This window comes from Lissotriton helveticus, chromosome 5_1, assembly GCF_964261635.1.
Source record: "Lissotriton helveticus chromosome 5_1, aLisHel1.1, whole genome shotgun sequence".
Lineage (NCBI taxonomy): Eukaryota > Metazoa > Chordata > Amphibia > Caudata > Salamandridae > Lissotriton > Lissotriton helveticus.
In genome coordinates, this window is record NC_136065.1 from 1,878,374,036 (window position 1) to 1,878,387,891 (window position 13,856).

Below are 13,856 nucleotides of genomic sequence, written 5' to 3' on the forward strand. Positions count from 1 at the left end.
AAGCAAGAGCATTGAGGTGCAGGTAGAACATAGATAGATAGAATGAGGGCGATAGATAGAGTGAGGTGAGGGCGATAGAGTGAGGGCGATTGATAGAGTGAGGGCGATTGATAGAGTGAGGGCGATAGATAGAGTGAGGGCGATAGATAGAGTGAGGGTGATAGAGTGAGGGCGATAGAGTGAGTGAGGGCGATAGAGTGAGTGAGGGCGATAGATAGAGTGAGGGCGATAGAGTGAGTGAGGGCAATAAAGTGAGGGCGATAGAGTGAGGGCGGTAGGAGTGTGTGTGGGGGGGTTGTGTGGGGGGGGTTGTGTGTGTGGGTTGTGTGTTTGGGGGTTGTGTGTGTGGTTATGTGTGTGGGGGGTTGTGTGTGGGGTTGTGTGTGTATGGTTGTGAGTGTGGGGAGTTGTGTGTGTATGGTTGTGTGTGTGTGGTTTTGTGTGTGTGTGTGGGGGGTGTGTGTGTGGTTGTGTGTGGGGGTGTGCTTGAGTTTGTGTCCTTGCATGCATATGTGGCAACGAGGATAGCCACCATGTGGTGTTGATCTCAAATAACTTGTCTGTGAAAGCCTCGCCAGCAGCGGCTACCCTGCCTGCTGTTAATGCATGGAAATAAAAAAAACACCAGTAGCTGATGTATTTGCTCAATTTAAATTTCGGCATAGTGGAGCAGACTTCATTACCTTTCCCAGTTATCATTTTTTAAAATGTATATAAATGTATTTTTTCACTGTTAATTTTGGTGTTTTCATCGTTTCAAAATGTCCTTCCTAAAGCATATGCGAGTAAATTCAGTTATGTACTTTTTATTATCTGTATAGACACAGCCCACACTTTTCAGGAGTTCATTTAATGTTACTAGTTTGTACAGCATCTTTTATTGCTGTACAGATTAAATTGTGTGTTGGTTGTGGCGTGAAAGCTTTTCCTTTGTAACCCGTCTGGTTCTTTTGGGGATTAAACAGTGCTAGAATAAACTGTACGGGTTTAATCTGGAGGGGGGCGCAGGTCGCCAGCCCGGGCAGGTGTCACAGAGCCTCGATGTGCCCCGGCTTACACTCGGTGGAGCTAAAAATAGCCCTGCGTGGAGATTGCTTTCGAGATGCTTGTTTCCCCGTTAAGTGGCGATGCTTTTCTGATACTGTTTGAAATATGTGCTCCTGCTGTACCGAGCGGTCACGACAGCAACCTCATCTATTTCCTCAAAATTCTGTGAAAACTCTTTCTATGACCTTGATGAGGGTCTCACTGGTACATTCAAACTGCTCTGCGACCTAGAAGACCTCAGCCATTGCAGCGAGTGTTTTTGTTGTGATTTCGAGGTGTATTTTAGGACGTGATCCGGGATACTCATTTTTTTTGGGAGAGCCGTAAGGAGCCATTTCATGGGGGCATGAGGCTTCAGACAATCCACGCATCCACTTGAGTGTGTAATTGGCGCCCGGGTTGTGGAATGAGCGCCTCCATTTCACGAGCGCTTGCTTCTCCTTGCTTCTGAATGAAGTCATCGGCTCCGCGGTGTAGCGGGGGCTCTATTAGCGGCGTTGTTGGCCTGCTACATTCATGCTGCTCTGTGCGGAGACGTGCGCGTGGGCGGAAGGAACAAAAGCTCTCAGGCAGGGGGTGTGCACTTACCTGCCAGGAGTGACAGGTCTGCTTCCAGCTGCTCGCTGGAGCGGAGCCGGTGGGATCGACCATTAACGTCACGTGCCACGGGCTTTTGTTCAAAAGGTTTTCAGCCTTTCTCGGTGCCCATATCCTTGAGGTTGTATGGTATCGTAACTCCCTCGTGCACTGCTCTGTTGGAAAGAAATGCACCAGTGTATTAGGCAGATCGAGACTGCAGGGAAACAAACAAGTCAAAACGAAACCTAAGAGCCGCGTGCGTGAGCTTCTACCGTAGACAGCTCACGTCGCGCGGCTCTTAGGTTTCGTTTTCCAAAGCGCATGGCAGAGTCGCGCTCGCACACATGCGCGCTCACGAGGTCAAATCCGAGAGGGAAAATGCGCGTGTCAGACTTCTGTCCACATATATAGTATACTAAAGTATACATGAGGTCCCTTCGCTACGCTCGACCTAAAAACGGCATTGGGCAGGGACAGGGTCAACGCCTGCCTCTTTTATTCCACAAGCCAGTCTCCATGGTGAAGGGTTGAGCAAGAGCCGGACATTATGTTCGAGCCAGGCACGAGCCAAGCTTGGCTGGACAACCTATATATTGCAAACAGTCCAAGTAAAATGGAAATTACACAAAACACAACCCTTAAAATACAAGTGTTTAATGTACCATAACTCACACTATGAGAATACTAACAACAGAGAGCAGTTGCTTCGACTTGTGAAGTCTTTGCGCTGTTTCCTGATTGTTAGTATGATGACTTTGCTGATGCTCACATGCCTGTCTGATTGTGATTAGAATTGCCTTTAGAGAACATCCATGTTGATGTTACTTTCTCGAGAGACTGTCCCAAACTTCCAGTAAAGTTGTATTTTTATTCTATCAAGTTTGAGAATCCTGGCCTGTTCTGCTTTCAACTTTGTCACTGATTTATTTCAAGCCTCCCCTGAGTACATCAGAACCCCTTAAAAACGAATCAGTTTTCATCACTTGATTTAGACATACAGTAATTGCCACCCATTCTCCTAAAAATTCTTTGATCTAGATCCTCAAACCCTCTACAAAATTGCTAAAGTTCCTTTGAAGGTCGGTTCCATTTATCTTTACAATACATTGTTCCCCCTAATTTCACAGGCATTCTGGACAGGGCCGTCAGAAGAGCAGGGGCAAGGGCGAACGGGGGCGGGCATCAGCAGGTGGGGGCAAAGGGGGTATTACTCCTCAGCTGGTTCTTTTTCAGGGCCCCACAGTTATGCTGTATTTATAAATCTTGTAATAAATCTGCCCTGCTAAGTAATAACGAGGAAGCTAACATGGTAATGCCACCAGATGGTACCAGTTGGTGTCAGATGGTACCAGGTGGGTATCATATTGTACCAGGTGGTGTTGTTTGGTACCGGGTGGTGTCAGATGGTACCGGGTGGTGTCACATGGTACCAGGTGGTGTCAGATTGTACCTGGTGGTGTCACATGGTACCAGGTGGTGTCAGATTGTACCTGGTGGTGTCACATGGTACCAGGTGGTGTCGGAGTGTACCAGGTGGTGTCAGATGGTACCGGGTGGTGTCAGATGGTACCATGTGCTGGAACTGCAGTGTTTCCTCTTCACCTGGAGGATATGTTTTTTTAGTGGTTTAACAGGTGTTTGTTTATGCTGTTTGTGTCCTGCAAAACCTTCTTCATGCCTGCCTCTGAGGTGCACAACCTGCGGACCTTTCTAACCAGATGTGATGAGCGCTAAAGCCCAGCTCTGCTTTAACATGTACATTTCTATTAATCTCTCAATATTATACTTGGGATAGATGTTTAAGAACACACAAAAAAATACTGAGCGCATTTAAATCGCGATGTCCCTACAGGTGCCACCTTTATGTTGCTGTCATTGGGCGGTGTGCCCACAAACCTCTAACTGTTGGCGGTAGGATCTGCCTGGAAAGCTCATGCTAGGAAGCGTTACAGCTCAGGACAATCTGTACTATCCACAAGTTCTTGCACAGCCTGTAAACTTATCCCCAGCTAGTTTAGGATTAGACTTCTTTTGATTCTGTCCAGTGGTGCTGCCACAAATGTCACAACGTTGAACGCAAAAGGCTTCGGAAAATCCCAGCCGCACACAAAGAACAAGTGTCACCAGTGAGCCACGCCCATTTATTAGGAGAATGATAAGGGTGTAGTATGTATAAGGTGTTGCCTTTAGGAGCACACTGTCAGGAGTATGTTACTAAGCATGGTGTGGTAGCACACTGTCATTGAGAGATAATGCATTTCCCATTGAAATGACCACTAAAAGTGCACAGCAGCGCAGCCTTACTGATGCAACTATAAAGTGCCCTAACAGCAATGTATGGAAATTGGATTTCATTGAATATTCGACATTTGCACATCACCGAGTAAAGTGTTTTGATTGGGTTCGGTCCTATTAAAATCTTTGTCTCCATCACACTTCAGTATTCGAAAAAGGTGCTTCATTTGTGCTTCCCTGTTTATTTATTTTGCCAAAGGTGCACAGTTCATTTATAGGTATTTCAATTTTGTTGTGTGTTAGGAGAAAATAACACCCTACAGCCTTCCCTTTCACTCCAGCAAGCTTGTCACACAGTTCACTTTACAAAATCCTCACACTTTGCAGTAAGAGAAAGAAAAGCAAACACAAGTCTCCATGTCAAAAGAATAAGCAGCAATTTGCCAGATGACGTAGTTTGACATTTGACCCCTGTCTTTGAATGCACAGCAAACGTGACAAGATAAAAAAAAAAAATGTAAAGTCATCTATAATGCTCATTCACCTTCGAACTTTCAGCATGATTATTTTTTTTGATGGGGGATGAGGGGGGTGGGGGAGGGGGGGAGAGGATTGGGTTGCAGTGCCTCCGCACCGCTACTTCCAGCAGCAAAACCTGTCCGTCTACAACTGACCTATGTCCTGATCCCCAAAACAGGTGCTTGAACAAGGACAGCACAATCTGTAGAGGGCTGCAGGAGGTACAAAGCTGCAGCTGAGAGTGGCAAATGCAGACCTTCTCAGGGCAGTGGTATGGCCCAAAAAATACAAAAAAATCCTATGACATCTAGAACGAGTGCACTGGTCCTGTCTGGGAACCCAGCGGATCTAAAAGGCACAAAGGGAAGGAACCTGATACTGACATTTCACCTCTCCTTTCGCATAAAAGTAGCCTATGGTGACTGCAAATCAGCGAGGGAGCTGTGGTGGTGTGATATTTTTGTAGGCTGATATTGATGACGTCGACATAGCATCACACAGCCCATAGATTACTGCAGACACCTACCTTGCCCAGTTCATTGAATTCTCTACTGGACTCGTCTCCGGCAGATACTCCCCGGCGAAGCTGACAATCTGGATCCGGTATGACCTCGGGTGACCCCACTTGTTGGTCTGGTTGCTGGCGAAGTGGACGTATCGGGGCATTTTGTCATTCAGGCGATAGGCAGCCTGGTTTTCCGTTTCCACCACTTGGCGGACAAGCTTTGGCCTTTGAATCTGCACTTCTGGTTGCCAAGGAATGTTGAAAGGATCGTACTTCATGTCTTGTGTCAAAAAAGAGTTAGAGGTTCCTGGGAAACAAGAACAAAAGATGCAATTTGAGGCTTCACTCTTACTAGCCAAGGTTAGAGAAGAGAAGATGTTCTGTCTTGTGATACAAAGTTACAAATCCTGATTCACAATCTGACTTCATGTTTGCATTCCGGAATCTTATAAAAGTCCATCATGTAGATACTTTTAGCCTGCCTTGAGGTCAACGTCAATATTTCATTAAATCGGACCTAATAACTAACCGTGACTAATGCTTACGTGCTGACTCATACTATAAACACGTTCGTGCAAAATGATGTCGACATACATGAACAAATCCATAAACATATACTGATATTCACTTTGATATATACTCACTCCAGTGCTCAATTTGTAAAAGAATAAGTGCCGGGTCCCAAAGTTTTACAAAGAAGCCGGCGGCCAGCGCTATTGAATGCCCGAGTGCCGAATACCAAGGCTGCCTTGTGTTGCTTCCATCTAACGCAGCTTTAATCCACCACCAGACACTTCCCATCTCCTTCTCTAACTCTTGCTTGTTGTTTCTTTTTGATCCCTGCATTCGCAATTTGTCATTATTTTCTAGGCGTTCTCTTCCTCCCTCTTTCCCCCTTTTGTGTTTTTCTGGACGAATCTCTGTGTTCGAAAAATAAGTGCTGGTCCCAAAAAATGAGATCCACTGGCTCCCACCTGCAACCACTGGCTCAAATTAAGCACTGACTTACTCATTCATGCATACATCGCTCAGTGAACTAGGAGCCTTAATTTAAGAAGGAACCCGCTTCCTCTTCGTATCGCCAAATCATCTAGTGCTTGGCAATGTGGAGTTCATGATGAAGGCGCCACCCTCAGGCACCTCCACTCGGTGAACCATAGGCCAATAGAAACAGCGTAGAAGAAGCCTGCCAGTTTAGCATAGCCCTTCTAATGCCATTTACGAAGGATTCTTTTTTGATGGAGAACAGTAAATGTAACCCTCCTGGTTCAGAAAAATCTCTGAAATATACCTTCGAGCTGGGAGCAAACTCTCTTAGACATTACAAAAAGTGATGGGTGGAAGACTTTTGGACAGACATTTGGTCACAGCCCTCCTCCTTGGGAAGTCTCAGCACAGAATGATGGGTGAAATGCTTCAATTATTCTCAGCCGCCAGTAATTTCTATAGGACTGCATTTATATCCATTGTTTTTTCAGCTTAACTGTGCTATCACAAACAGGCACCTACCGTAAGCAAGTGAGTCTTGACTCGCTGTGCCTTAGAACTCAAAACGCTGTGATATCTGGTAGGAGAGGTATACCTAGCCATGGGTCTAAGTTCAATGTGTGATAGGACTCAAGATACACCTCACCGATGAGGCCCAGTTACCTTTGGTACCCTGAAACACTACAGCGGATTTTGCTTTGTTGAGTACTAATAGTTTGGATGGGGTTGTTTAGGGGCCAGAAAGCTTTACAATCTTTGAAGTGGAAGGTCAGCAACTGGGGCTCAGCTCACTAAGTTGTCCAATGTAGAATCCAGAGGAAGACACCAATTACACAGCGAAAAGACACATCATAGCAAGGTTGCTGCATTGTTCCTACCTCTCACTGATACTTTCTCAGTAAACGTTGTAGTAAAACCCAGAGGTCTGAAGTCCCTCAAGAAAACCATGAGAGCAGCTCCTTAGGATAACATTGAATAAAAGGCCCAATACTATAAACATGCTAGCGTGCAAATAATATAACAAGAAATGGTACATTGTCTCCGCCTGATGGTGCAGGTGCCAGCACATCCATTGGTTTGCATCCACTGGACTGCCGATAGCAAGCATTGGTTCATGGCTAGGAGCCTAGATCTGGACTTCAAGAGATATTCCTGCAGCAGGAGAGTTTGTAGGATTTGATGATGTTTGGGAGAGGGCTCTGATAAGTGTGGAAGAGACGGGGAGAGATAACCGAGTCTTGGGATTACCATAGTCAGTATGGAAGAGAAGAACGGATGGCGGAAGGCAGATTGTTTGATATCTCTTTCCAAGTTTTGATGAGAGTCAGCCCACCCTTCGTCCCTATTATTACAAGATTATCTATAGTAAGGTAAGGTAGAGTACAATACGAAAAGCCACCGAGAAGTCAACCAAGATGAAATCAGGTACAGTTTTGAATTTTTATTAAGCAAAATAAAACAGTAACATTGAAATAAAGACAAAAAAATAAATCGCTCCAATGTATAAACAGCCCTACAACAACTTTAGCTCTGAAATCACTAAAATTGATCGATATGGATTATAAGATATGTGTTGCTATTGAGCGATACAGCAATTACAGTGGAGGCAAAAACTGGGCATAATTCAAAGAGGAGTAACAAACGGGAAACAAAACTAACACAAATAGCAGTATTATAGCAATGAAAATGTAACAAAACATGCTTAAAAAGTCCTACAAACAAACAGCCACCTGGATGAAGTGCATTAACACCTTCGCTGCGGCGGCTATTCCGCTGCAGCGCTAAGGGGGCGGGGGGGGCCGCGCGGCGCGCCCATGCTGATGACGGAGTGGTTCCGTCATCAGCACGGAAAAGGTTAAAGTGAACTAGAGCTGGACACTGATATAAAGTAGAAAAAGGCTCGCTCTGAGACTCCATTTTAAATCCACGTTTTAGCTTAACATCTATTTCTAATGGTGACTTGTTTTACACTTACACGATAATGCATGGAGAATATATTTGACATGCATTTTACATTCTACATGCACTTCCTAGTAAGCAGTATTATGGTGTTGCTCATACATTCTGTCCAAAGCTAGGCACATAGAACGCAATGCCCTTGTATTTGGTTGCCCAGTTGGAGACAGGTTTAAGGCTCCAGACAAACCATCACATCATCTCAGCAGCTTTGACACAGTGTAATTAGAACAGTGCTTTTATTGTATAAACAGCCTCCACAATCCATTAGGCAGAGTAACATTTCTGCTGGAATTGTACTGCAAAGTGGTGCACTATGACTGAGTTGCAGCCTTGCTGGCTCTAACATTTATCCTGTAAGGGACAATAGCTTGCTCTACATCAGACCTGCTTCCTGACACAACATACTCCGGTTTGGTGGGGTTAGACTATCCGAATAGATCTGGCAGAGGGTATTTCTACTACGCTCTCAATAGTGTAGGTAGTATTAGATGGGAGTATAATCATATAGTAATGTTATAATGGCTAAACTGTTTATCTTTTTCACCATTCGTGTAATTCTGGTTACAATGCTTTGTTTCTTCTGCCTAATAATTGAATCTCACTCTTTGTATACAAGAATACGTTTGTTTCAATAAATGTTGGAAAAGCCATATTCATATCTCTCTTGTGTTTACCCTGGGCATGCAAAAGTAACAACGAAAGGGTAGATCTGATTCCACGATTTCCTTCAGTAATAAAGGAAATCGTGTAATAAAGAGTGGTCATGTTTGAGGTTGCTGACTCCATCTGGTACCCTGGTGAGGTTAGGGGTTCAGATAGGACACTGTGAGTTAGCTAGGAATTGGACTAACATTTTCTGATGATATATTTAAACTGAGTTCTCATATTCTGAAGTTTATGTCGTCCAGATACAGCCATTGTTAATTTGTAGGAACCGTATAACATGGTGCCCAACACGTTATAGGAATCGTGTAATACAAATCTCAAGAAATGACCCCAGATGCTGGATGGATTGCTAATTTGCACAATTTCTCTTGTATTTGATTGTGGTCTTGACTTTTGATGTTTAGTATACTTTTATGGTTTTTGCTGTGAACCGAATAAAGTACTTTTGACTGACTGACCCCAGATGCTGCTTTAAAAATCCAGTTTATCAGAGAAGAAGAATTATGGTTTTTCTATTAATAGGCAAGGGAGTCACCTTTATCAATCAACTGTTATCTGAAATGCTGCTATAGGATTTCCATTTTTTGAGTAATAAAGATTGTGACACCATTAAATGCAAGGAAAAGGTAATGTTTCTGAACTGCATTTAAAGAGGGATCCACAACAAGGTTGGTCCTAAGACCGAGGAGTCTCTCTCCAACACAGTTTTCCAAGAATTGGCAGCCACTTTGAACTGTAAGATGTCAAACAAGTTGATTCTTCTTTCAATATATATTTTGCCATCTTGAGATGTTACCAATATTCCTGTATAATATTTTTGTCTCTAAGTGCAACAAACCAAGATTTAGGCTAACCTTTGGAATTGTCCTCCAGTGACACAAACCAATTGACATCTTTCCAGTCCCAGTTTGTTTTCCCAAACACTTACAGGTTTCTGGCAACTGTCCATGTTATCACCAGAAATATGTTTATAAACTAGGAAGACGATACACCAGACAACTTTGAAGAGCACAAACGAGTGACCACAGATTGCCTGGCTTATTATTATGGCTTTTAATTAAATGAATTAATGGGGTTACTGCTGGTCTTAGCCATCCCTCAAAATATTCAGTTTTAAATATAGTGGTGCCAGAATATTGTGAGTAGAATATCCACTAAAATTCACAATATTGTTAGCTAGGATCGTGTTTTCATAGGAAGAGCATTTTTGTTTTCCTAATAACTTTGGTGTCATTTGAGGAATCTTCACAAACGTTCCAATACAATGTTCTTTCACCTCCACTCCAAACTGAAAAGATTCATCAAGCGGGGCTGAGAAAAAGGAGGGGGTCCCAAAATGCATTTTCCCATAGGAAAATTATCAATCAATCATTCAAATTTCTTAATTCGGTTTTTAAAATGTAGAAAACCCATAAAAGTTCAATGATAAAAAACAGTTGTGTAAAAACAATAAGCCATTTACATTAGTATCATAATAAATATGTTTAAAAAGAAGAAACATGATTAATATTTACCAATTGCTAAAGGGACCATTTCATATCACAAGCGTGCAAATATACAAGAAATCCAGGTTTGTGGTTAAGTCAGACGTAGTGATTAAATAAATAAGATACACAGAGGATATCCTGCTTTATGTGACATGGAGTTACTTCAATACATCAATTCTAGGTTTGGTCTATGTTTTATACAGAGTTTCAAAAATCTAGCCACACTCTTTGCAAAGCACTCTGTTTCCAGATATTGAATTGCCAGAAAAGCTGGACGACATTGTCGCAACCCCCAGGTTCTTTAATAGTGGTATAACCCACTTCGTCCTTGCTTCCTGGTAAAATTTACAAAACATGACTACATGAAATTTAGACTGGGGAAAAACATTGTTACAGGGACAAGGAAACAGTGAATTTGACCAGTCATTGACCTTGGGGAATGTAAGCAGTCAATGGAATGTATTCATTCTGAAACGGATGAGGACAAACCTATCAAATTCATTCAATTTAAAGGTCAAATAGGGTTGGATGGTCAAAGTAGTTTGAACCATTAAAATGTGTTGGGCTGAACTTTTGGCAAACACGGTAGCCAATCTTAGTTCCTCCATATGCGCCAAGCATAATTTCTTTAAAAAATTTCTAGGAAACTTAGTAATCAGTAACGGATTATAATAGTACTGAATTAAACCTAGGTCTGACAGAAATTTTTTGATGTATATAAGCCAAGCTATTTTATGTACATTATCGAGAGCAAGGCAGTTGCTTATAAGGTCCCTATTAAGAGCTGGTTTTGGCGACAACCATATTCAATGCCACAAAAGAAGCGGATGCAGTTTAATTAGGTCTGTGACATACGGCATACCCAGTGCCGTGTGGCAGCTAAAGGTAGACGTGCAGCGCAAAACCGCTAGTAGGAACCGTAGGAAACTATTTTCCACCTTTTGGAGGGCCTCCACTCTTCCGTGTCCCCAGACTCCAGCCCCATAAGTCGCCACACTAAGACATTTTGCCTGATAGATCTGTAACATTTCTACAGGTGATCTTTTACCAAGCCTGTGTGCGAAATTAACTAGGGCACTAGTTGACCTGATAAACAACAATTTCCTTGCCTCTATGGCCTGCTTCCAAGAGCACTTGTTGTCTATTAGAATACCAAGATAGGGGTAAGCAGCAGTAGTTTCCATTTTGACTTGTTCTATGTAGATGCTACGTATTTTTTTCTTTCTGGTCCCTGCAGTCATGACGAAAGTTTTTTTGATATTAATCTTTAGATCTAAATCGGCCATGTAGGTATAATATCTATCAGCCGCATGTTGAAGTTCTAAGGGGGTTCGGGCTATAATTACGGCATCGTTTGCATAGAGTAGGGCGGGGATTGATCTTTTTCCCATGCAGGGATGGTCCTGGGACCCCTCCAACATTGCCCGTTCCAGCCCGTTGGTATAGAGCGAGAACAGGAAGGGGGCCAGGACACAGCCCTGCCTTACCCCTCTTTCCACTCCGAACGGCCCCGTAAGTTCGCCCCCATAGGAAAATTAGACACAAACCCAGCCAAAACCTCTGAACGTTTTTACACCAAATTTGGCAGAACAATAGATCTAGGTCCAGAAAATGAGCATTTTGTGATTGATGTAAATCCATTCAGTAGTTTCTGAGCAATGTAGATTAAAAACACCTATGGATACTTTATGTGGTGGATCTGCAAATCTTCAAGCCACACCGTGTACTTTAATTGACTGGCCGCAACTTGAAGTTCAAGTTGCGGCCGCCATCTTAGGACTTGGGGACTCAGTAACCATAGCCTCAAAAGAAATAAGACAATAAAAGTGCAAGGGGGCAGGGAGGAGGTACTCTGACACATTGGATGGGTTGCGGGGGTCATAAAGAGTCACCCTCCGTGATTGAAACAATATATGTAATGTTTTTGGGGCATTCACTGGATCCGCAGGTCCACCATGGCATTCAGTGCGACCACAAAGGTTTGCTACACTTGAATCTACACACACGCACACACAGTGGCGTCACTAGGGGGGTGCGGGGGGTGCGGACCGCACCGGGTGACACCCTCACATGGGGGTGACACCATCTGGTTGCGCCCCCCCCCCCAGCAGGCCTCTGTACATGGCACCCCCTGCACCGCACCCGAAGGCCTCGGAGAGACTCGATCCGCTTTAAAAACAAAAGCGAACAGAGATATTTTCTCACCTATTCGAATTAAAATGTTCTCATTAGTTAAAGTTTGAAAAGTGTAGTAATGAGGGGCCCCCACCATTTATATGGAAAAAGACACGGTGCTAAAGAGGGGGGGGGGGGGGCGGGGAGGGGGGTTATTAACCGCTTGGAAATTAGCTTTTACTTTAGCTGTTTCATATCGTAAAATTCTCACGTCTACAAACTCGCTGGTGCCTTGTACACAGATTTCTTTTTGCATCTTGAAAAGCTTTAAAAGAGAAACCACATGAAAGCGGCAGAGAGTGTAAAAGGGGGGGTCCTGCCCCCCCCCTTCCCCGGGGTTTAATGTGCGAGAGAGAGAGGGAGCTAGAGGGAGTAAGAAGACACAGAGAGAGAGAGTTAGAGTGAGAAAGACAGAGAGAGAGGGAGCTAGAGTGAGAAAGACAGAGAGAGAGGGAGCTAGAGGGAGTAAGACGGAGAGAGGGAGACAGAGGTAGCTAGAGGAAGTAAGACAGAGAGAGAGAGGGGGAGCTAGACAGAGAGAGGGAGCTAGAGGGAGTACGATAGAGAGAGAGGGAGCTAGAGGGAGCAAGACAGAGAGAGAGGGAGCAAGACCGAGAGAGAGGGAGCTAGAGGGAATAAGAGAGAGGGAGCTAGAGGGAGTAAGACCGAGAGAGAGGGAGACAGAGGGAGCTAGAGGGAGCAAGAGAGAGGGAGCTAGAGGGAGCTAGACAGAGAGAGGGAGCTAGAGGGAGCTAGACAGAGAGAGGGAGCTAGAGGGAGTAAGACAGAGAGAGAGGGAGCTAGAGAGAGTAAGACAGCAAGATAGGGAGCTAGACAGAGAGAGGGAGCTAGAGGGAGTAAGATAGAGAGAGAGGGAGCTACAGGGAGCTAGAGCGAGCAAGACAGAGAGAGAGGGAGCTAGAGGGAGCTAGAGGGAGTAAGACAGAGAGAGAGGGAGCTAGAGGGAGTAAGAGAGAGAGAGGGAGCTAGAGGGAGCAAGACAGAGAGAGGGAGCTAGAGGGACCAAGCCGGAGAGAGAGGGAGCTAGAGGGAGTAAGACAGATAGAGAGGGAGCTAGAGGGAGCAAGACATAGAGGGAGCTAGAGGGAGTAAGAGAGAGGGAGCTAGAGGGAGTAAGAGAGAGAGAGAGGGAGCTAGAGGGAGTAAGAGAGAGAGAGGGAGCTAGAGGGAGCAAGACAGAGAGAGGGAGCTAGAGGGACCAAGCCGGAGAGAGAGGGAGCTAGAGGGAGCTAGAGGGAGCAAGACAGAGAGAGAGGGAGCTAGACAGAGAGAGGGAGTAAGACAGAGAGAGAGTGAGCTAGAGGGCTCTTGACAGAGAGAGGGAGCTACAGGGAGCTAGAGCGAGCAAGACAGAGAGAGAGGGAGCTAGAGGGAGTAAGAGAGAGAGAGGGAGCTAGAGGGAGCAAGGCAGAGAGAGGGAGCTAGAGGAACCAAGCCGGAGAGAGAGGGAGCTAGAGGGAGCTAGAGGGAGTAAGACAGATAGAGAGGGAGCTAGACATAGAGGGAGCTAGAGGGAGTTAGGGAGAGGGAGCTAGAGGGAGTAAGACAGAGAGAGAGGGAGCTATAGGGAGTAAGACAGAGAGAGAGGGAGCTATAGGGAGTAAGACAGAGAGAGAGGGAGCTAGAGGGCGTAAGACAGAGGGAGTAAGACAGGGAGAGAGGGAGCTAGACAGAGA

At 44.7% G+C, this 13,856-nt stretch overlaps 1 protein-coding gene across 4 annotated transcripts in view; it reads right to left on the reverse strand.

Moving 5' to 3' along the window:
• Nucleotides 1-13,856, reverse strand: part of AOC3 (amine oxidase copper containing 3) — a 263,107-nt gene that overhangs the window by 15,515 nt on the left and 233,736 nt on the right. For all 4 annotated transcript variants that reach the window (XM_078645340.1, XM_078645343.1, XM_078645341.1 and 1 more), the window contains exon 2: nucleotides 4,907-5,192. In XM_078645340.1, coding sequence (XP_078501466.1) covers nucleotides 4,907-5,192 — 286 coding nt within the window. The remainder of the gene's footprint in view (nucleotides 1-4,906; nucleotides 5,193-13,856) is intronic.